Below are 24017 nucleotides of genomic sequence, written 5' to 3' on the forward strand. Positions count from 1 at the left end.
GGCTCTATGTTGAACAGAGCCTAATTCTCTTGTCAGTTTGAATATTTCAGCGGTTTCACCAGAGCTGTATTTGAAAAAATCCCTGTTATTTGAGCCTTTTCATATGTTTTCAGGGATACTTACATCCTGTGTGATTTTTGTATTTTAGAGCTGAAATGCCTGAGATCAACAGGAAGTATTTCCCATCATCAGCTCTCCAGCCAGTTCTCAAAGAGATTGTGAAGTCAGACAACAGGAACAAGGCGAACGAGCCAAACTCTTCCGAGTGGCTTCACACAGAGAGGTTTGAGAAGGTGAACGTGCCGGTGTATTGTGCGGACAGCGTGCCCCACCCCTTCCCAGACAATGCCTGTGGTAGGAAGCCGATCCACAGCGACTTTCCCCCCCCTGCCCAGCCGCAGTCTCACCACACAAAAACACTGGGTCCCAAGGTGGGGCTGGTGCCCTGTGCGCCTCAGACCCTGCCGGAAAGGCCGGCGGTGCTGCCCGCCCCTCCCAGCGAGCACGCCGGCCACCCCCTCCGAAGGGCGGAGCCCCTCTGGGTGCCTGAAGCCGTGTACCAGAACATTCCTCCCCCCTTACCTCCGAAGAAATACGCTCTGAGCACTTTGTCAGGATCAGAGAATAACTCGGCAGTGGATGTAAAATCACCGGAAGCGTTGCAAAATAGTCCATTAAGGCAAACAGGTGCACCTTCAAAATCTGCATCAGAAGCAAGCGGAGTCCCAGCTGAACAAAGGCTTAAAGAGCCCTTTCCAGGGAACGAAGTGTTCGTTCATAAACCGGATTCTCCACCTCGCTTATCAGTTAATGAGTTCTGGACCGTGTCTGAGAACATGCTAAAGAAAGGATCCCGTCACACGGGACCCAGCCCTGGCTATGCGGATGGGAATGACAGCGTGTCCCTAACCACTTACTTCTCGGTAGACAGCTGCATGACTGACACCTACAGGCTCAAGTACCACCAGAGGCCCAAGCTGTATTTTACAGAGAGTGGAAGCTTCCACAAGGAGAAGCATCCTCCAGCAGCTGGAGTAGATCTGAATGCCACATACCCTGCCACTCTTGAGCCCAGGCATCCCATCCCCGAACAGAGGTACAAGGCAAATGCAGAAGGAATACACTGCAGTAGATAGGTTCTTCAAGAAAGCCACACCTGGATCTGACTTGGGCATTTCATGTAGTTTGTAAGGGGTCACAACCTTGAGAGTGTGTGTGTGTGTGTGATAACCAGGTACCCAGCTGACTGCACTTTGCTTGGGAGTTGTGACTGTTCAAATGAATATGCAAATAGAAGTGAACAGAGGAGAAGAGGTGCTAACTTGTGGTTCCTTTGATTTGTTACTCTAGTTGCCTTAATGCTTACCTCTGTTACTCAGCTTGTCTTCTACAGTTTGTATTCAGTGTGGTCCCTTGAGTGCACACCTTGCAGCAGCGGGATCGGCTGGATGTTACTGATTGTGTAAGAAGATCTAGTTAGCTGCAGTGTAAGAATTGTTCCTTCAGACTGTGGTCACTACGTTCTCAGACTAACAAAAGGGATAAACATGCTACCACAACTAATGCAGTACCTGTAGTCATAATAGCGCAGTATTTGTCCTCAGAGGTAGCACGAGGTGACGTGGTTTTTTCAGCTGATGTCTCTCAGAGTCTGTGCTTTCACAAACCTTCAAGTGTCTTTAATGCAAGTTTACCCAGAGGATTTATTTTTTATTTGAAAAGCCTTAATAATAATAATTCTTTAAAAACTGTTCTTGTTTGCAAGTGTTAAATGAGACTTTCAAAGGGAATTGAAGTAAACTGCAGTAATACTGTCCTGTTTAATACCCCTGCTCTTAGTGTACGTTTTTAAGCACATTTATCAGATTTGTTCACCCTTTAAGCTATGTACTTTACCTTATTAAATCTAACTTCATAAGTTACAAACCAGTATAACAGAATAGGATGCTAATTTTAAATACAGAGTTATCATGAAACTACGAAAGATTAATTTTATAACATTTTAGAAGTAATTAATGCTTATGTTTGGTTCTGACTTATTCTACAATTGCATGCAAAGTCAATGCTGCTATTTATTAAACTCCCCTTTTTTATTCAGCTTGACATTTTGGTTCATGGGGATCACACATTTGTTTGTTTTTTTTTTACTAACATGTTTTCCCATTTGGAACAGTCCTACATATGGAAATGGTCTGCATTAGCAGATCAGGCTGAATGTGCAGCCATTCAGACTGGTGGCTAAGGGGCCATGGGAAGAAGGAGTTCCTCTTTCTCTGCTCTGTCCCTCAGCCTCCAGTTTTGGCAGCTCTGGAATTTACCTTGTCTTTTGTTAACCTGACTTAATCTCCATAACAAGGAGGAAGATTTATTTGGCTTTTATTTGGTTAGTTAAATCAGTGCATGGAACCATCTAGTGAGTGCTGAGGCAGCGTCAGCAAAGCCTGACACAACCCAAAAAGGCAAAATTTTTCTATTATTCACATTAGAGTGTTAACTTGTGGTGCTGCTGATTACACCTAAACATCAATGCCTTTTATTTATTAAAATAATGCAAGAAGGTAAAATATGCATCATAAACATTCTTACTTGCACTGTTAGTCAGGAAGACTTTTTTTTATGTGTATAACCTTATGTACATGTGTTTTAGTGCTTCAACCAAATGATGGCAATTGTTTAGCACAATTATCCAAGGTAAACATTTAAACAGTAGTTTTGGTTATTCTGCAGCAAGGTCAGGTTTTTTTCCTTTTAAATGACATGTACCTTACAGTAGAACTGGAACATTATATATATGCAACAAACCAGGTATCTCAGATTAACGTTCTTTCTACCTTGATCAAAATTTGTTGTAGCACTTGGGGAAAAAAAATTAATTCTAGAATTTATAGTGAAAATACTATGCATGTTTATGTATGGCTGCTAGTAAACAGCAACTTAAACAATGATCCTTTTGTAAGAAAATCAGTTGAATACAGAAGAACGCTAAAAAAGAACTTGGGTGATTCCTACTGTAATATTTTTGAGAGATTTCAGAACCTGTAAATTTAACTTTTCTAGTTCATCTAGCCATGTTACATAATACACAGAGCCAGTTAAGTACAACTGTCCCTTAATACCTGTGTAAAAACAAAGATTATTGGAATTTGTAAATAATGTATACTTTGTAAAATGTTTTGCAAAAAAGAAAAAAAATCTTGTTATTTGAAATGACAGTATTTTTATGTATGGATAGCACAGCAACAACTGTGAATGATGTTAGAACACTTATTTTTAAACATGCATAGCAATGTTGATACTTCTGTACCAGGAGCAATATGAATGCCTCTTACTGATACCAATGAACTCTGCTCCCAGTAAGCACAACTGGTAAACTCCTCTCTAAAGTAGCTGCAGTAACTTAGGTGTACTTCAGTCTCCTTGCTTAGCTTGAAACAATCTTATCAGACAACTTTCTCTCTGTTTACCAGGTATTTAATGATTAAATAGACAGCTAATCAAGGCACCTTCATTTTTATATTTGACTCTGCACTCCATGTATGTATGTACGTAATATTTGCTAACTAATGTGTGATAACTTGTTTTAACTTACCTAGGGTGCCTATTTATTTTTTTATAAATGTCCCCCTCGAGCTATAGATTTGTATAAGAGCCTAGACAATTTTTGTAACAGTAAAGATATTAACAAGTCTTGTAATTAATATATTTTTCAGTCTTTAGAATTATTTTCCTGCAAAGTTCTGCTTGTTCAAAATACCAAGATAAAAATTTAAAATCTTTGCTGTCTGTTCTTTTTGTGTTCAACGTTTAAAAAAAAAAAGAAAAAGTTGGCTTTCCAGAACTACATTTTTAAAGTGACAGATAATGCTGCTAGTGATGGTTGGAGGCTTTTGTGAAGATGGGGTTTTGAACAGTACTCTTTTGAACAGTAAAATAATCTTCTGAACTATTTTATAAAGCTGTTAAATAGATTAAACTTTTAAAGTAGCTATGAAATGCATAAAGCAATTTTTATACCACAGTCCCACAGACTGGGTGACAAGTGATTGACCAACACATGAGCTACCTTACTATCTTTACTAGGGATAAGCAAAAGTTGCCGGGATCTGTGTACTCAGGAGCTCCATGTGCCTATGGAATAGCTTGAGCCCAGTGTAGCACAAGCCTGCACTTTGTTAGCTCTTAAGTTTTCTGAGATAAGCAAAACCTTTCGTGTCAGATCTAGCTGAAGGAGAAAACTAACTTAGTGGAAGATGCCTTAAAATTCAACTTTCTAAGCCTTAATAGCCATTAAATCTCACCTGTCTTCCTTATCAAAAGAGAACTGGAGCAACATTACAGTCCTTTCCTGATAGGCTCTTCCCTGCAGCTTTCACTTGTGATACCATGCCAGAGAGGGAGGAAACAAAAGGTAGTGAATGCAGTGAACTTGTCTCTTTAATGGCTTCATTTGAAAAACTAGAACCCCCCTTCTTCTGTTTGTGAGAATGCAATCACAGTTCAGGGCTCCTGTGCACCTTGAGTCAAGATCTCTGAAGCCACTGATCTCACAGGTACCAGGAGCCAAGATCATAAATGCAGGTCTGACACATGAAACAAACCACTGCCAATAGCAAAATTGTCTCAACACTCAAAGAAAAACAAAAGGAAAGAGCTTATGTCCACTTTTGCATCCCAAATCCTGTTTAACATGATCCTGGCCCATTTTATTTTAATGTGTTGGAAGACACTGAACCACTCTGCACTTCCAAGTCTCTCCAATCTAGTTATTTTGTTAAATGTATTCCTGGAAAAAATACCAACCAAGCATGGATTGTACTTCTCAGGACTAGAAATTAGTATTCCCAAGGGAAAAATACCAAAGAAAACTGAACCCCCTTCATCCATAGCTGAAAGACTCTCTTCCCCCAAACCTGTCCCGGCAAAAAGCTCCATCTATGTGCTCAGCTTCTGTTTCTTTCTCCAATGACTGCAAGAGCCTCGTGCCTGTAACATGGGTTTGAAAGTCTCCCTCTCATGTGACAGAGGAAATTGATGTTGAAACCTTTTAATTACCTATTACTGTCTACTTATAGCCATCCATGGAAGGTGAGGAGGAGGGTTCTTTATGTGTCATCTGCCAGTGACTCAAGGCTGCTCTTGTCAGCTCCTCCTAAGCATTTTCTAGCAAGGAAATCAGAACCTGATTTATCTTAATCAGTAAGTGAGGACAGGACACTGCTGCTGGGTTAAACACGGGCATGTTTATACATGTATGTATTTATATGTATAAATACCGAGCCTGAGCAGGCGCAGGAACTGCCAAAGGTAAAGAAAGAAGAAAGATATCATACAAAACCAACCAGCATCAACCCATCAGAATTAACTTTTTGGAAATAAAACAGCTGGCTAAGCTTCATCTGTTGAAGGAACAGATTATGCTATAACTTCAGTGTACACAAGAGCTGGGTTTTATTCTCAGCCACTCTGCAGGGTGTCCTTTCAGTAGATTTTACTCAAACAGTGCATACTTCCATTTCTGCACAAGAAGCCTTTAGGTACTAATCACAAAAGCACAGTCAGTCTGTCTTACGTGACCTTTAAGGCACAGTTTAGGACACACAAACAAGATACAGGTAAAACCTGAACAGTAACACTTGTGACACACAGAGATCTCTTAAGCTACAGTGTATAAAAATGTGCCTCCTCCATAGAGACTCCACTAGAGTCTTGTCCCCAGTTGTTTATCGCGCACAAATGGTCCTCCTCTTCCACCGCCTGTGTTCATAAGGTGCGAAATAGGTGAGAATTCCCTTGGTGGGAATGGCCCTACAGGGAACAGAAAAGGTCTAGTTACGCTCATAGTGCTGCACAGCCCTTCGGAAGATACTGATCTGTAAGGAGCATCAACCACACCTCCCGATCAGAGAGCGGATAGTAAATCTCGCAAACAATTAAATAAAGCTGAGGGTGGCTTGGAATTAGTTTCCAGATTCCTGAGAGGCATTTGTGCTTCCGAGGCCTTCTGAGGCGGGGCTGTGGGAATGCCAAGGCTGTTCCCGGGGCCCACTCCTGAAGCGCAGCCTTCCCTCCATGGGGCACAGCCTGTCGGGGCTTCCCGACCGACCGACAGACCGACCGACAGACCGACCATCCCCGAACACCGCCCCTCACCTGGGCCGCGCCCTCAGGGCAGCAGGTAAATAAGCAGGAAAAGTGCCAGGTCGAAGAGGATGAAGAGCCACAGGTCCAGCCAGTAAGACTGTCCCGACAGGGATCGTGACAGCACCCGCCCACCATCCTCCTGCTCCCGCTCCTGCTGTTCCTGCTCCTGCTCCTGTTCCTGCTCCCGCTGCCGCCGCCACGCCGCCGCCTCCATCTCCTCGGCGGGCTGGGAGAGGATCGCGCGGCGGCCCCACCGCGCAGGCGCCAGTGACTCTTCCGGGTGCGGCGCCAATGACAACGGAGCGCACGTACCGCGGCCACACCCACGGGATCACGCGCGGCGGCCCCGCCCCTGCCGCCTCAGGCCCCGCCCGCCATTCCCGCCTCAGGCACCGCCCGCCATTCCCGCCTCAGGCACCGCCCCGCCATTCCCGCCTCAGGCACCGCCCGCCATTCCCGCCTCAGGCACCGCCCGCCATTCCCGCCTCAGGCACCGCCCGCCATTCCCGCCTCAGGCACCGCCCCGCCATTCCCGCCTCAGGCACCGCCCGCCATTCCCGCCTCAGGCACCGCCCGCCATTCCCGCCTCAGGCACCGCCCCGCCATTCCCGCCTCAGGCACCGCCCCGCCCCTGACGCCTCAGGCACCGCCCCGCCATTCCCGCCTCAGGCACCGCCCGCCATTCCCGCCTCAGGCACCGCCCGCCATTCCCGCCTCAGGCACCGCCCCGCCATTCCCGCCTCAGGCACCGCCCGCCATTCCCGCCTCAGGCACCGCCCGCCATTCCCGCCTCAGGCACCGCCCGCCATTCCCGCCTCAGGCACCGCCCCGCCATTCCCGCCTCAGGCACCGCCCGCCATTCCCGCCTCAGGCACCGCCCGCCATTCCCGCCTCAGGCACCGCCCCGCCATTCCCGCCTCAGGCACCGCCCCGCCCCTGACGCCTCAGGCACCGCCCCGCCATTCCCGCCTCAGGCACCGCCCGCCATTCCCGCCTCAGGCACCGCCCCGCCATTCCCGCCTCAGGCACCGCCCCGCCATTCCCGCCTCAGGCACCGCCCCGCCCCTGCCGCCTCAGGCACCGCCCCGCCATTCGCGCCTCAGCCCCCTCCATTCCCGCTTCCGGCACAGCTCTTCCATTCCCGCCTCAGCCAAAGCCACCCCATTCCCGCTTCAGGCATCGCCCTGCCCCTGCCGCCTCAGGCACCGCCCCGCCATTCCGCCTCAGCCCCCTCCATTCCCACCTCAGCCAAAGCCACCCCGTTCCCACCTCAGGCACCGCCCCGCCATTCCCGCCTCAGCCAAAGGTCCCCCATTCCCGCCTCAGGCACCCCCTTGTAGGGGTGGTGAAGACGTTGGACATGTAGAGGATTCCTGCTTGTCTCTCTGTCGCTGGGAGAGGCGGTGCTTGTGGTGGCTCCCCTTGGGCTGGTGACTGACATTCCTGCCTGGATGCTGCTGGCTGCTGCTGTTGTCTGTCAGGTGAGCTATGGACATTGGGGAAGAGCCGGCAGTCAGTCCTGTCAGACCGTGTTGGTCTTGTCCTGCCACCTGTGCCTTGGCTTGTGTGGAAATAAACATTCACGAGTTCATCCCGATGCCGTTTCTTGGAAAGCAGATGATATCCTGAGAAGAACTAGAAGACGTTTAGGGATACCGTGTTGTGAAGAAGTTTAGGAAAATTGAAATTGTTTTAAGATACACTCCTCTCTTTGAAGGTTAGCTGGAGCTTGTGCACTGAGCAAACATGGAAAAGTTCATGTAGATAGTGTATTCTGTGTGCTTTATGTGCATAACACAGCTGAAGAAGTAAATAAAAATAAATGAAGCGGCACACCCTGATGCCACACTTACAGGTGGGATGTGCCACCCTCAGCCCTTCCAGTTCACTCCATATTGAAATCAGGACTATTACTTTCATGTCCAGAAGAATGACCAGAAACCCATGAGTATGTGAAACAAATCCTTTCTCTTGGCAGCTATTACCCCTTTTTAGCCTCAAATTAAGAGAGAAGGCAGAATGCAAACAGGTGCTTCTGAACAGAACTTACTTCTCTTAAACAAGCACTTGTGTGTAGCAGTTTTCCTTAGTAAGTTCTGTCAATAGAAATAAAGATGGATTTGTCTTTATGTAGCAAGTATTGGTTAAGCATGTGTTGTAGATGAAGCATATTAGAGATTTGGGCCGAAACAAATAGTACTTCCCTTTCAAGCCTTGTCCCCATCTGTATCACCTCTCGGTTTTCCTATCCTTTTGCACAATATTAAATATACAGAAAAACTGTTTCTCAGTATAAATATCTTTGTAACGAAACTTAAGTTTCCATTTGAGAGCTTGTGCAAAAATACTGAAGTTCTGCCTGTGCAAAATAATTTCTGCAGTCTTTTATGTTATGACACTTTGGTAGGACTTGATACAAAAGACATTTTAGCATTTGTTAATGGAGTTTGTTTATTCAAGACAAAACAGTATCATAAAAAATGAGCCCATATTTTCATCAGGTGAACTGCAGCTCGGGAGGTGCTGTGAGGGGATGGAAGGGGAAAACAACACACAGAGGATGTGTACAAAATGGTCTCTTATTGTTTCTTCATTCTGGTGCAGTTCTGTGTGAAGTGCTTAGCCCCTTTTGAAGAATCTCTTGGACTCAACTCCTTCATACACGTAGGTCTGTTAAGAAATCAGGAAGGAAAATCAGTGGCTGGAATTGCAAAGTTTCATTTCCCAGATACGGTTCAGAGAGTTTTAAATTTCGGTAGGTGACTTGAGAATTTTCACTAAAGATAAATGAGGTTATTTGGCTTGAAGAAAGTATTTTCTACTTCTAGAACAGTTCTTAAAACTTTTTCTGTTTGTTTTATTACAAACTTGTGTGCAAATGGCTTCTTAACTCACCTGAACGAGTTCGTCACCCACGATTTCTCTGTATGCTTTAAGTACTTTTCCGTTGTCTTTTCTGGTGAATGTGCCCACAAGTTTATTTCCTTCAAGGTTCCAAGCACCCTGTGATGGTAAAAAAGCCCAAATATTTTGCAACAGTTATGACAGTGATTTGATTTAAAGGCTGTAGAATGCTTAAAAGTGAAAAAAGATTAAAACAGTATAATAATGCTTTTTAGAAAGGCTGTAAAAAATGAAATTTTAATAAAACTATTGGTTTATTTAAATGCATAATAGCCAAGCTAGGTGTTTTTTACTGGTCAATACAGCTTATTTTAATTAATTGTATCAACAGAGAAAATTTCTTACAAATACCCACTCTGCACTCTAGGTGGTGGACTTGAGTATTGGAAGAAGTAAAATTGCAAATCACCTTCATTTTGTCTTGTGAAAATTGCTACTTGCTCTGCTTTTTGGGCTCTCACTGGAACCCTGAGATCCATGTGCAGTGTTGAACCATTAACAGTAAACACTCCCTTGTGCTTTGGTGTATAAGCTGCAAGCATTCCTGAGCAGTCAGGTTCAGTGAAATTTAAAGTAATTCAAAAGTAAAATTTAAATTAAAAACTAGGAAGACAAATTATTCATCTTGAAGCTGCACTTCATTAAGTTATTATCACATAATAAATACTGAATTATGTGAAAAGACTCTTACGGAAAGTTCAGTCCCATCAGCCAGGCTGTACTCAAAGTTGACTCCCAGAGTGAATTCAATCTCTATGTTTCGGAAGTTGCTGGCTTCTTTGATGGTAAATTTGTTCCCATCTTGTTGGATGGTGATCTTCAGATTATCATGGGCTCCCAGCTTTCTTTTCATCATGCCAATACCTAGAAAAATCAGTTAACATAAATCAGAAAAAAACCTCAAACCTTTAGAGCATCGTATTTGTCCCTTTTTAGTGAATTCTATGTGTCCAAGTGAGTTTATTCCAGCATTCTGGAATAACCCAGAATGACACAAACTTTTTTCTTTCAGTTTTCATTGAGACCATATTCACTGGTACACATATAATACAAATCACTGTCTAACTGGAGTGGTTATGTTTATGTCCATATAATGCACAGTTTGTACAAACCTAAGGGTGTTAGAATTACTTGAAACAAGTGTTTCTCTGAAATTGAAGAATGATGGTTTCCTCCCCATGTAATTTTTAAACTGGTTTAATGCTGTCAAAATAATATTCCAGCTATAAAATTCTGTTTAAAGTTTATCCATTCAAGTTGTCTGAGCCTTTCCCTCAAATCTAGATTTTCTTCTGCTGAAATAAATTTGGAATTAGTTAAAGTCCTTAAGATTAACACATTGAAATTAAAATCAGAACGTTTCTCAGCATCTTCCCCTCCTGCCCCAGAATGTTTTGAAAACAGATGCAGGGGCAGAACTGCCAAGAGTGAAAGGACAGGCTGCCCGAAGGTAGTTCTCAGGCAGTTTGAGTTTGTATTCAGCTGGAGTGGTATTTTTCCTGCAGAAGGGGTTGGAAAAGTAAGCCTTACCCATTGCCTCCATGAACTTCTCATAGTTCTCGTTTCTGTCGATTTTCCAAGTCCCGTCGAATGCCATGGCTGTTCCTGCAGGAGGGCTGCTCTGCAGGGACAAGTCTTTGCAAAGGGAATTTATGTACTGCCTTATCTTAAGAGCAATTTACAGGATGATGTGGCTGAGTAAAGCTCAACAGATGCACTGACCTCTTCAAGAAGTTTCCTGTAGTTTGATCAAATTCCCAGTCCTGACCACACTGTTTGCTCAATCTGCCCCCACATTGTGACAGTGTCTTTATTGCTCATCTCAATTACAAATTGCTAATCTATTTATTCTATCCACCAAGTGCAGTAAAAAATCAGGTGTCTAGTGAAAGTAATAATTAAACTAACAGCATTTCTTGACATTTGTATCCTGGTTGCATCTTCAGCTTGTGGAAGAGTCTTTATGCAACTGGAGGTGATATTATTTACCCACCAAAAAACCCACAAATCTCTACTTTTTCCATTATGATTTGGTTGGGGTCTGTTCTGCTCAACATAACAAGTGTGGGGCAGAGGATTTACTGAATGGCTGCAGGTTGTTTCAGAAAACTCTCCTCTTGCTCCCTGTCTAACACTGAGCTGTGAAAATTGGGATGGTAGTGCCTATTCATGTGATCACTTTTTAATATATTTAGTTTAAATTCTCAGCAGCTTCTACAAATTTTCTTCAGTATAACACATTCAGTGGAGAAACCAGCCAGATGGAAGGTGTTCAGGCTGTTTGCTCCTAATGGTGATGAGGGGAGTATCTCACAATGTGCATGTCACAGTAACAGTTAGGTCTCTGTGTGTAGTTTCCACGTGAAGTTTTTTTCCACAATTTCATGCAGTTTTTGATCACCTGAATAACTCAAAAAGTGTTTTAGCCCATGCCCTGTGCTGTGTCAATCATGCATGCCCATCTTTACCCTTCAGCCAGCTCATAAAATGGGCAAACTTCATTCTAAGAGTCAGATTATCTGTTTTTAGTGTGCAGGTGTGTATCTTGACCTTTGTAGTTATCACGGTCATTCTTATGTTTTCTGTGTAGTATATATACTTAAACAAAAATACCCAGTGTCAAGTTATAGTTCATCCAAGCTGTTGTTACATAACAAAACTCTCTTTACAGTCTTTGCAGAAAGGTTCTTGGTGTTGCAGTGGTTGTAGTACAGCTTCTGCTGTATTTCATAGAAAATTGAGGCCTAAAATGATGGGAGTTGCTCAATATGACAAAACATGACTTTGGTTTTCCACAGGTACTAGGATCATACAATATACACTTCATTTAGAGTTCTTCTGTCTTCCTATAGTAGCTTGTTTTCCTTCTAAAATCACAACTAAAATCGGTTTTATAGATTTTTTTAAAATTTTAATTGGAATATTCCACAGCCCTTTTCCTTCTTCAGTCTCCCTCTTCCTTGTGTGGTTTTCAGAACTACAACATTTTCTTCAATGGTGCACTGAAATCTTGTTTTCTAGTATTGCTGGTTTTATGACAGTTTTGAAAGCTAAGAGTGTGTTCTTGGCTTTGTGGCTTTCTTCAACGTGCCAGCTTCAGAACACTGAAAATGGACAATCTTATTAACTTTGAAGTTTGATCTTTAGATAAGGTAGCTGGGAATAAATTATTAACTTATATGATCATGCCAACCTCATCCTGCCAATCTGTGATCATCATAGCAACCTGTATTGTAATGGCAGTTGACAATGAAGTTCCAAAGATCAGGGTGACAAAAAGGCTTTTGCAGTGGGTTGTATTCATCCTTCTTGTTTCATGACTTGTATTTGAGTTGTTCTGACTAAAATTAGCTGGGACAGTAGAACTCTTGGGTTGGTTAAGGCTTGGGGCCAGCATAAAGGCAATGTACTGATGAAAATATTGATTTGTGTAATATTATATAATAAGAGAGATTAATTCCTGATACAACCATGCAGACTGAGTGTGCAGTATTTATGAGTGTTTTCTACTGAATGATTCTTCATTATGTCTTGGGATGGATTGCAAAGGTGGATTCCTTCCTGTGAAGTTTCACTAAGCATTTGAACCCCAATATTCAATTTTGTATCGATGTGATAAATAGACAATTCTACACCAGTAAAGCCAATTCAAGAATAACAATGGGTGGCCTAGCAACCAGGAGCTTGATGGAGCCTAACTAATGCCATCTCCTGGATAAATAATTTTAGAGTACATATTGCAGTGAGGTGTTGCATTGCAGCAGGATTAGATCCTACTTGAGCTAGATGTTGTCCCACTCCAGCTGCCTGTTTGCTGAATTTCTGGTTTTATTCTCGTTCAAGGAGAATCTCCTGGATGCTGCTAATGTGAAATCTGTTCAGCAAGAGAATTCAACATTTGAGGATTACCTAGAAATTTTCAGTGAGTATAGATCCATTTGTGTGATTAGTAGTGGGCTGTTGAGTCTTAAAACTTAACTGTCTGTATATACTGCTTTTTAATTCCTGTGTAATCGTTCTGATCCATAAAGTGCTGCATTTTTGAGTTTTTTATTGCAGTGAACCGAAGTGCATGAGTTAATAGTAAGATCCAGGTTGAAAAATTCTAGAAGCAAAATTTAGGATTAAAACAGTAACCACCCTGGTATTTATCAGTTATTATATGCTAAAATCATGCTGTATGTATGAATCCTAGGATTATGTAGAATAATAGAATCTGGCCTTGTTTCAATGAAAAAAGGGTGACAGTGAACAACTGCCAATAAAAATAAGTGTGCTTTTCCAGAAAAGGTTATAAGAATCTCTTGAGTATTAGTGCCATTTGACACTTACCTCATAGAGACTGATACGCCAGTTGCCCCATGGGGCTTTTTGTCAGGCTTTTCTAAGGATAGTTAAATTTTATATCTGAATATTCCTGTATTCCCCAATTTCTTTTTGTTTAGAAAATGAAATGTGATCCTAGGGTGGGGTCAAGTTGTACAGTATTGAAAGTCTGCATTGGTCATTTTGGTTTCTCCAAAATCTGCACTGAACTTTTAGCTCGTTTCAACATAACTTTTTTGCTTATTGTAAAATTTTTCTCTTGGTTATAATATAGTTCCAAACCCCACGAAAGGTTATTGTGATTATCTGGATTAGTGGCTTGAATCTAATTTCATCTGTAAAATAGTGAGCTTCAGAGTTGTTCTGAGTGCAGCATTATAGGAAGAGAGCACCCTGTATGGCTAAGATATTTAAATATTTGTATATGCAAAAGGAAAAGATGGTTTCAGTTTAAAATTCTTTTCTTCTTGTCTCATGTAAAAGCAGAACAGACACCCATGTTCTGCTTCTCTTTTCAGTTCAGAAATGGACTTCTTTGTGACCTTGATTAAATTAACCCCTTGACTTATCTGTAAAATGAACTTTCCTTTCATTAAGAAGCTCTATATCATAAAATAAATTGCCAGGGACTTCATTAACTGCAATAAAAGGATTCTGAATGCCTATACGCAAGTGTATCATGTGCAAGCTACTGCTATGATTTAGCCATGGATTTTACTCTTAAAATTTGATTGTGTTAAACAAGAGAAACCAGTGTAAACTTTAGATATTTCAGCCATTTCGCAGCCATTATGAACTTGGGGCATTTTTCAACTGAAATGGTTCTAAAGTTCTCTGTGTGCTAAGAAATGCTACTCTTCTCTGAAGGGTTGAAAAACTCAATGACTGTCAGATTCCATAAGTCTGTCCCTAAAGCTTACTATTGGAACAAACTCAATTGTGTGTTTTTTCCTAAAAATCTTGAAGGGTGAGGTTTCATGGGAATGTGAAATGCAATAGCTGTCCCTACTGTTACTAAAAATCTGGCTGGAGGTAAGAGCTTTTGTCGTTTCATTTGTTAATGAGGCATCAGAACTGTACAAGAAGAGAAGGACCTCGTGTCATGTTCATTCACCTCTTCAATAAAAATGCCCTCACTCAAGGTCGTGTTCTTTCCAGGCCTGGGTAAGAAATGTATCCCAGTGCTCCTGCTGAAAACACTGCCACTTCTCAGAAGGGAATTCAAATCTTCAGCAGGCCAGAAAGACTGAGCAGGAGCATGACTGGGGTGGTGAGGGGGTGGAAAGGTGTCCCAGCAGCAAATGGTGACCTGATGTTTGTAGATATGCACAGGCAGTTGTGCAGTTGCACTCATAAATTGCAGTTGGTTCGAGCAAACAGTGCTTGTGTTTTGTGCTGAGCTAAATCTGGCCCTTCATAACTTCTTGAATGAGCCTGCTGTTTGTCAGGGATGTACATACTTCTTGGTTTTGCCTAGAGCTAAAAAAAGTCAAGCCAGAAGTGTTGCTGTGGAGGACCTAATAGGCAAAGAACAGCAATTGCCAAGAAGCCCACTGGTCCAGAATTACTTCCAGGATCAGCAATTTATGCATAATGAGGCTTTGGTTGTCAGAAATAATTTTTTTCCACAGTTTTGGTTGAAGTCACTGGGCTGACTATTTATTTCTCTCTTGCAATTGATACCCCCCAGGAACTGATAGATGGTGGCAGAGGATGAGGATACATCTGTGCAACTCTTGTATTTGCTGGTTCTGCTTTCTGTCAGAAATAAACTGGTTTCTGACAGCTCTCAGGAGGTGAAGCTCCAGTGCTCTCTAGTGGTCAGGAGCACTGAATTATTTTTTGCTGTTTTTAAACAAGAGCTACTTCACTGCTGGGTCCTCGCAGTAGTACTCAGAAGTATCTTGATATTAACAGAGACGTTTTTCTCTTCAGGATTTCTAGGACCTACAGAAGTTACTATGAAATATAAATTTACAGAAGCAATGGTTTGAATTAGGCATTGAAAATTCCACCTCAATAATATTAATTATAACAAACAGTAAAATTTGACATCATCCTTTTTATTTTAAAAAGCATGAAAACAGTACAAAGAGAAGAATGAGGAAATAAGTAATAAGCAGCAGTCTGACCACAGAAAATAAGCTGACTCTTACGTTCTCTAGCAGCTGTACAATAAGTAGGGCTAATGGTTCTCTTAAGTAATGTAACTAGCTTTATTCTAAGAAGTCATAGGACAGTAGCAAGAGAGAACACATAACATTCAGAAGATTTTAATACTGCTTAAAGGCAAAACATAATATACAGAAAAACCCCTTAACCTAGTACAAAAATACTGTGCCCAGAAACTATGTATTTGTTCAGCTATTTTTAAAAGGTAGAAGAATACAAATGGACAAACTCAGTGACTAGTGACTGTGATTAAGGTTTTTATTAAACTATAATAGGAATGTATGTTAAAACTATTTACAGTGCATTTCAAACTACATTCTTTAAGAGACACATGCAGGTATCTGCCGTGTGAATACAAAGAGGACTCAAATTCTAACTTCAGCTACATCTGTAAGGTACCTTGGGCATCAGTGGGAATAGCTGAACACAGCAAAGAGCAGGTGAGGCAGCTGTCACCAAGGGTAAGGGTTCGGTCCCTCTTTACAGGTAAAAAAAGGTGGATTTGACCCATTCTTTTTCTTTCTATACAGCTCAACTCAGTTCCCACTGAGGTAAGTGGGAATCACATACTTGACTTCAGGTGGGCAGCTGAGCATACATGAGGCCCTGGCATGCCAAGCTCATGCTGTGGAAGTTAGTGGGAACCAGCTATCCCAGAGCATTGTCACATAAATACACATTTACAAACAGCGCTACTTCGATAGGAGTTTCTCTATGGAAACAAACTTCCTTCTGTGGAAAAGAAACTTTCCCGTGCAATTTCCATCCACCGCAATGACCAGGATAAAATATCCTGCTGTCACAATTTGCTGCATTTAGCAAGCATCACTAATTACCAGGCCAGATTCTGTGCTGTTTCTTCTTCCTGTCAAATCCAAACCAGCCCTTGTTATTTACCATACTCAGGCCAAACTCATTCTGTTATTCGAGCTCCGATGTTCAAGATTATGTTTCAAATTAGTGCAAGCCCCTGAAGAAGTATGGCAGGTACCTGGGAAATAAAAGCTGAAACCTTCTGAAATGTAAACTGCATGTGATTTGACATGAAGGAAGGAACTGCAGCATCAGCGCTAAGACTCTGAACTAATACTGCTATATAAATTTGCTTGAAATACGAGGTCTTTATAACACCTTTAAAAACATATTAATTTATCATGAGTGAGGCGATTTTTTTTCCATAAAATGTCTCTGCTATCTTCTTATGCCTAAGTGGAAGGGACACCTTCCAGATCACTCCTCAAATTTTAAGGGACTAGACCTGACTCTTCATTATCTTTCTGTATAATGGGCTGGAAAATCAGTTACCTGGTAATTTTGACAAACCTTATGTTTGAATTAACTAAGTGTGCTGAATTTTTCAGTTCATGCCACTTCCAGGAAAAATGCATTGGATTGGAATTAAAAAGTTTATTTTTACATGCATGCAATTGTCAGGAGGTGATACATTTAATCAGGCTTAGGTTCTCTCTTCTAAGGAGAAATCAGTTGATCATCAGTGAAATTAATTGTTTCCTTTTATCAGTAGCTCACTTGTACATGTGCTCTGTGAAGATATGAGTAATCTGCTCTTAAGTATAAACTGCTTCTAATTAAAAATTAACACCATCTCCAAAATCAGCATTACATTATTTCCACCCCCCTCCCCCCAACTGTGTGAGATACTAGAAAACCTAGGCTTTCTACAGCTAATATTGCATGTGTGGCTAACTTATGGGAAAAGAAATGGTACCTACAGCTCAAGAGCCTCACTGTTATTTGGAATTAGAAGAGGTAGGGTTAATCAGTAATTTTGTGCATGTTAATACAAGTAATTGTTTTCAGAACAGAGAAATAAAAGTGTACTTTAGGCATTAAACTGTGCTGTGGAGTGAGTTTGAAAGAAAATATGTTCATATCTGACATCAAGTAGGATACTAAAATAGTTGTCTTCATTGAGAGGAGTATTAAGAATTAGTGGGACAACTTCTTGTACCCAGAGACTTAAATACCAAATGTGACAATAGTTTCAATGGATTTAAGGCTGAACTGACAAAGTGATAAACTCCATTTCACCTGGTTTCTTGTGTAAGCCACACTGATTGTTATAGCTAGACAATATAAATTGGGGAGAATGTGTTTGAGAGCTGACTGAGATAATAATGAGATACACAGCACATGATGAAATTAATGACAGCTGCATGGCTGTAATCCACCAGCTGGCTTTGAAAAGGTTGAGTTCTGAAGACAATGAACTTCAAAGCAAGAAACCTGCCTGTAGCCAGGCTAGGTTTGGGGTTTTTTTCCATATTGTCCCCTATCTACATTATGAAAGGAAGGAGCAGTTTCTGCAAGTGACTCACAAAAAGCTATGACACAGAACCAGCACACTCTGATTTTGCCTTCAGGCAGAGTAAAACACTATGCAAAGGCTTTGAATTTCATGAAATGTAGCACTCTATGCTTTCAAGGTTCTTAAACCAGTACTTTAAAGGCTTTGGTTTTGTAGAAATATATACAGATACAGGTGTGTTATGATATTTAAATGTTTATGTAGTAGGAACTGTATTTATATGTATATTCCAACATTTATAGTGGAAGAGATTGTGTGGGATAAATGTGTACAGATATGTAATTAAATATATGCACATACTGTATAACTCTTTAAGTGAACCTTTAAAAAAATGTAACATCATGCCCTTTTTTTCAAGTCAAAGGTATGAATCCAGCACTCCTTTGTAGCATTTATAAATTTAGTTGTAATAAAGCTTTGCTGAACACACAATATGGCAAAGAAATACTGGAATATTAATGTCAAAGTTACTTCACTACACTGATATCATCATAGTTATGTTGTCACCATGAATTACTAACCTCAACCATAAAAGCAAGAATACACCTTTATATACATATATTTTATTCCTATTTATATTAAATATGTATCTCATCAGTTAGCATAATAATTATATTTCAGTATCTCAAGCACTCAAGGAAAAGACTATACAAGGACTATGCAAATCCTGAAGCAAAGTTTTCTATTTATGAAAAAGTACCTAAAAACCTTTTTTTGGGGGCTTGTGTTGGGGTGGGCAGGCTGCTGTCATCTGCATACTGTGTATGCATAGAAATACACATGTGGATCACTGCAAAACAGTAGTCCTGGAATTCTTAATGAGTGTTGAAATCTTTTTTTTTTTTTTTTTTAATTTTGGGGGACAGAATAAGGAGACATTCTTCTGCAGAAAAATGTTTTCAAATTCACAGCTGCAATAATTTATTATTGGTGCTCACTAGAGAAGTTTGAGACAGGACTTAATCACTGACAAATAATTTAGGTTGGCAGAAATGCTGCTGACTGTCAGAATACCTTATTCTACATATAAAAAAATATCAACTCTGTAACTCAGTATCATCAAATATTTTGAAACCTTTGCTTCATCTTTTCTTAGCTTCTGGTATAGTTTATCTAAATGACAACATTGATAAAAAGGGGGAATTTTCCCTGTCTTTCTGACCAGCTCTTACAAGTTGGGGTTGACAATCTCCTGGGAAGAATTTATTGCAATTTCCAACTAGAATTTCCTGCATTATTGTGATAGAACTAAGTTCCCACACTTTAAAGTGCAATGCCAAATGTGCTACTTTTGCCAAATACAATTGCTGATTTTAACTAAAAAAAAAAGATTATTACAGATTAAGAAAACTGGAACATTTTGTGTGCTTCTGTGCAGCCAAAGTTACATGTACTGCTAATGCATTTTAGACTGCTGACATTCATCTCCTTGTCCTGTCTACCTAAAGAAGAGTACTCTCCTTGTATTCCTCTTTTGGGATTTGTCCAGTGTGTATTTTTTCTTTAATTGGTTCCCAATTCAAAACTATTTTTATTAATCATCTTCATTTAAATAATACACCAATTTTTTTTTTACTAGTGCAAGTTCATTGATTTATTACTTTTCAGAATGTTAATGCCTCACATACAAATGGCAAATCCCTGTAGCACTCTTGGCTATTTTTGCTTTTGGTATTATTCTTTTCCTATTTCTTTAAGACACTATGATTAGTCATTTTTAACTAATGTTAAAAATTACTTTTAAGAGATGTTATCATAAAACTTTTTTCTAAGTGGTCATAGCCATAGTAACACTGGCCTGAAGGATCAGTCATTGATGGTCACCAGGAATGTGCCATTCCTGCATCATTCTGATTCAGCTTTTCACCTCTTGCTCTTGCAGTCATTCTCTTCTGCCTGTGATTCAGTCTCTTGGTTAGATGATGTTAAAATCAACTTCCAAATAATGTTAAAAACAGCATACAGAATCAATCCTGTTTTGTTTCCTTTTCTCTGGATGCTTTTTGCAGCTATGGGAGCTGTTCTTCCATGGCAGCCTGTCAGTTACGTTGGGACATTTCATCAGTCTTCAAGCAGTTTCCATTGGTCACGGATAACTATGACACTTCTTCCACAAAACTCCTAAGACCCCCATTGCCTAGTAATTCACAGGGGTCTTAGAATTTCTTCAGTTGGAATAACACATTTGCTAAGACATCCATCTAATATGGAAAAAACCCAAACCCTACTGAGTGCACAGATTTTGGGGCTTTTTACCTCAGAGCCCAGTTCTGCTTTCTGAAAGAGGTTAGCGATAGTTTATGTTGGAGTAGGCTCCCCTGAGTGAGTCCCAATCTTTCCTCTGAACCTCTGGAAAGAGAACAGGCAAGACTGCTCAATAAGTTTATAACATAACATAGCAAGATGGGGAGAGAGAGAGAGAGAAAAGGTGCAAAATGCAGTAGTCTTTCAGATACTGGCCACAACATGATCACTAAACAATTATGTACATCTGTAAAGCAACAGGCTCTCAGGCACAGTCAGTGCCTGCACCAGTACCTTCTTTTGGGGTAGGGTAGCAAAAACTACCCTTGCAGGTCTTTTTCCATCTCAGTCAGATGTAGTAAAAGAAACATACTGTCTTCAGATAATCTCGGCATCTACATGGTCATGCTATATCTTGAAATGTGGAAAAATAATACAGCAGTGGCAAAACGTAAGCCAAATCCATACAGTGTTCAGCAAAACGCAGCACTCCCCTATTACTGTGTCTCCTACGGGAACTTTAGCTGTGGCGGTTAAAGCAGCGGCTCAGTTCCGTTTGCCTTGATTGCTTTCTCCGTTAATCAGGTTCTTCTCTTGCTGCTCAGCTAAGGCTTGCCATTTCTGCCTGTTTTTTCTGCAGCCATCCAGCAAAGGGGAGCAGGCCTCCGACACGTGTGTTAGGGCCTGAAATAAATTGAGAACGTGGAAAACAGATTGCATTCAGTTTTTAATTAAAAATGGAGAATGAAACACATCTTTTGTATTTTTTCAGATTTCTGAATTTAGGGGAAAGACCTGTAGATCATTAACTGCACTGGTTACCTAACACAAGAGCTGGGTGCAGTTTGGACTAGGATCACTTGGTAACTGTAAATCTAAGCAGCAGTGCATATTTCAGAGTAAATAATTCCAGTTTTTCTGGTCTTTTCTTAAATGGAAAGGTAAAGCTCTCCCCTAACTGGAAGAAGTATAGATATTCAGGCTCTAGAACTGTGGGCATTCAAGCCTGCTCAGGTGCTCTGTTACAGAGTTTTCTGTTCATCCTGTCTGTACCTTTGCAGTGACACTCAGCCTTCTTTCAGTGGCTTACCTCTTGCTGGAGACAGTTTTCTGAGGCTTCAAAGCAAAGGCTGCCTTGTTTTCCTGACAGGTTCTACAGCACAGAAACACTTGATTTTCAGGGACAGCAGCTAATAACTCCCACTCCTTTTCTCTATCCCTGTTTCCTTTCAACTGGTGAATGTACAGTCTTTTTAGAAAAGTTTATTGGGTAAGAGGGAAAAATTCAAGTAATCATCTGGTTCCTCCTACTGGAGGATTCTTAGGAGTTTGGTTATCTGTTCATCTCCTTTCTTTTTCTCACCTCAGTACCTGTAAAATACTTGCTACAGTTCAAATAAACAGACTTTCACTCTAATGTTGTACTGGTTTAAAAAAAAAAAAAAAAATCAGAAATCATGTTGTGTTTCACACTATATTTGACCAAGCAGCTTCTCATACAGTTTGTGACCAGGACAAAAAAGCATTTCAGTGAATTGTGTCATGCAGTGCTTTGGTGTGTGATAAAACATAAGGAAAAAAATGGGATGGGAAGTGTTAAACTTGGGTAAATTTCCTATAAATACCGTATCAATTTTTGTATGAAGAATTCTGAATTCTTTAAAAGTTTTAAACAACACTTTTTTTGTCAATGCACTACCTGGATACCATTCTTTTCCCAGAGGTCAAAGCCTTAGTTTTGTGACTTTCCCTGATAATCCAGAATATAACCCTGGGATGTAACACCAATTGCACAGAGCACAGCAATTACTACTAGGTTTAAAAAAATTGTAACAAAATATATTAATCAGACAAATATACAACCAATTAGAAATACTAAAATAATAATTTCTTCAACATAATAATGAACCATATGTAATATAAGATAAAAAATATTTTTTAAACAAAGGGGCTGGTTGATTTGCATTCTGATTTTAAATCTGTGTCTACCAGCGAGCAGCTCTGGTTTTAGAGATTTGCTGTTCTTCCTTAGGCACCATACCTCATACAGCTGCAAACAAACTGCATCTATAAATCCAACCTGCATGCTGGGAATTTTGTTTTTCTTCTCTCTGTTCATTAGATCCTGCAGATAAGAAGTAAACAAGTTCGGTGTTTAAATGCATTAAATAAAAAACCCAACCAGAACCAAAGAGAGAGTCTGGAATTAAAAAGTAGCACCTTAAACAGCACAGCAAGCTCAGCAGGGTATCCCTGCAGGTTTTACAATGAAGGGAATTGGACTGCATAACTTCCCGCAGGAGAAAGGTTTGGATTGACAGAGCCCAAATAACCAGACAAACAGGCAAACAAAGGGTTTGGATCGCTGCAAATAGGTACCAATTTAGGAATGTATTTCCTAGCGAATTTAATAATACTGGCTTAAAGAAGATAATACTGTCTGTTCTTCTGGTTCAGAGATAATGACACTATTGGTGTTTTGGAACCACAGAAACTGACTACTAGGAAGACAGGGAAGGAGCTGGTCCTGTATTGTGGTCAGTGGGAGGAAGTTTAAGTGCTGTTTATGAAAGTCATTTTGCAAGAGGTGATTCTGCCACTTACCGTGGGCTCTATGTTGAGTTCCTTCCGCTCTTTATCTCCTTGATCAAAGAACTCAGTAGCCACAAGCTCAGCAATCTGTAAGATATTTCACTCATTGAGAACTCAAAGTTTGCTTGCTACCTACAAACAAGACTGGTTCCTATCTCCCCTTAGGATATATCATATTAGCCCCCCCCACACATTGTGAGACTCCAGCTCTGCATTCCACCACTGCCTTTGCAATAACGACTGGGTGGAGGAAATAAACTTTTATGGAGTTGGCATTTAGGAAATCTTAAAAATTAAGCACATACCCGTTGCTGAACTGGCCATGGTTTGGTTATAGCTGATAAGTCACAAGCAGTCATCAGCATTGCTCTGTAGAACAAACAGAGAGGGATAAACTACTGTATGGTGAAATGTATGTAGCCACCAAGTCAAGTGATTGGTAAAATAGAACATCGAATTTCAAGGAACATCCAAGTCAGAAAAACAAGTGAAATTAAAGTTAAGTTATAAATGTAACTCCACATGCTATTTAACAAAGGTTATTATACAGGTTGCACCTTGGTAATTCTGACCCAGGGAATTCAGTGACAGCTTGTACAGGCCCAGACCACGCAGACCTGCTGGGTTTAGTGAAGTTCACAGCAACATGGCACAGGAAATTTGGTATCCAATAATATTAACTGACTTCTTGATTATTCTGTTTTTACTTACAAAAATAGCTCCTTTTGTGAGGGGTCTTCCCAGTTAAACTGCTTCTTCCTTAGAAGTTCAAAAAATTCTCCTCTCCTCCTTTAAAAGAAGTTAAAATAAAAGATTTTGCACTGTGCTGACACAATCCTAATATCCAGCAGTGACTATCCAGCCCAACTTTCCTCTGACTTACTTTATGTATAGTGCCAGGTCTGTGGCAAGAATGGCTTGTTTTATCATTTTCAGTGTGGCCTTGTATTCTTCGATGGAAAGACTGCTGAGAATCTGATTTCCCTTTACAAAAAAAAAGCCCAAAACAGTGCTATCAGTAAAATGGGCAACAGCACACTAGTTTGCTAAAGCATCTCTAAGTTACCAAATCATTATGAGTTGCTTGCTGATATCTGAGGTCATTCTTTTACCCTGCTTCCTTTTGCAGATTCCCTAGTTTAAAAATAAAAATTCCAGTCTTCTTGAGTAGTGGCAGAAAGCCGCACAGCAGCAACATCATCACTGACTATTACAAAATGAAACTGCAAGCAGAGCAACATCAAAGCCTTCAAGTCCCTTTCATTCATTAAAATTAGATTTGTCACTGGCTGCATCACAGGTTCTCTTT

General features: G+C 40.7%; 3 protein-coding genes across 11 annotated transcripts in view; 1 reads left to right on the top strand and 2 right to left on the bottom strand.

Annotated features, from left to right (window-relative positions):
- USP53 (ubiquitin specific peptidase 53) overlaps positions 1-3777 on the top strand; it is a 29898-nt gene extending 26121 nt beyond the window's left edge. For both annotated transcript variants that reach the window (XM_082281618.1, XM_082281619.1), the window contains exon 16: positions 149-3777. In XM_082281618.1, coding sequence (XP_082137744.1) covers positions 149-1136 — 988 coding nt within the window. In that variant the 3' untranslated portion in view covers positions 1137-3777. The remainder of the gene's footprint in view (positions 1-148) is intronic.
- Positions 3778-8760: 4983 nt separating this feature from the next.
- FABP2 (fatty acid binding protein 2) lies at positions 8761-10642 on the bottom strand (the record flags this gene model as incomplete). Its single annotated transcript, XM_082282587.1, has 4 exons — positions 8761-8811; positions 9037-9144; positions 9737-9909; positions 10576-10642. The coding sequence occupies 4 exons, from the start codon at positions 10640-10642 to the stop codon at positions 8761-8763; spliced, it is 399 nt and encodes a 132-aa protein (XP_082138713.1).
- Positions 10643-15413: 4771 nt separating this feature from the next.
- Positions 15414-24017, bottom strand: part of PDE5A (phosphodiesterase 5A) — a 105551-nt gene continuing 96947 nt past the window's right edge. For all 8 annotated transcript variants that reach the window (XM_082281823.1, XM_082281822.1, XM_082281821.1 and 5 more), the window contains 6 exons: positions 23592-23692; positions 23420-23497; positions 23014-23077; positions 22721-22795; positions 22158-22241; positions 15414-20800 (listed from right to left, as the gene is read on the bottom strand). In XM_082281823.1, the coding sequence (XP_082137949.1) occupies positions 20663-20800; positions 22158-22241; positions 22721-22795; positions 23014-23077; positions 23420-23497; positions 23592-23692 (540 nt within the window). In that variant the 3' untranslated portion in view covers positions 15414-20662. The remainder of the gene's footprint in view (positions 20801-22157; positions 22242-22720; positions 22796-23013; positions 23078-23419; positions 23498-23591; positions 23693-24017) is intronic.

The sequence above is a fragment of the Coloeus monedula genome (assembly GCF_965178545.1).
Source record: "Coloeus monedula genome assembly, chromosome: 5".
NCBI classification, from domain to species: domain Eukaryota; kingdom Metazoa; phylum Chordata; class Aves; order Passeriformes; family Corvidae; genus Coloeus; species Coloeus monedula.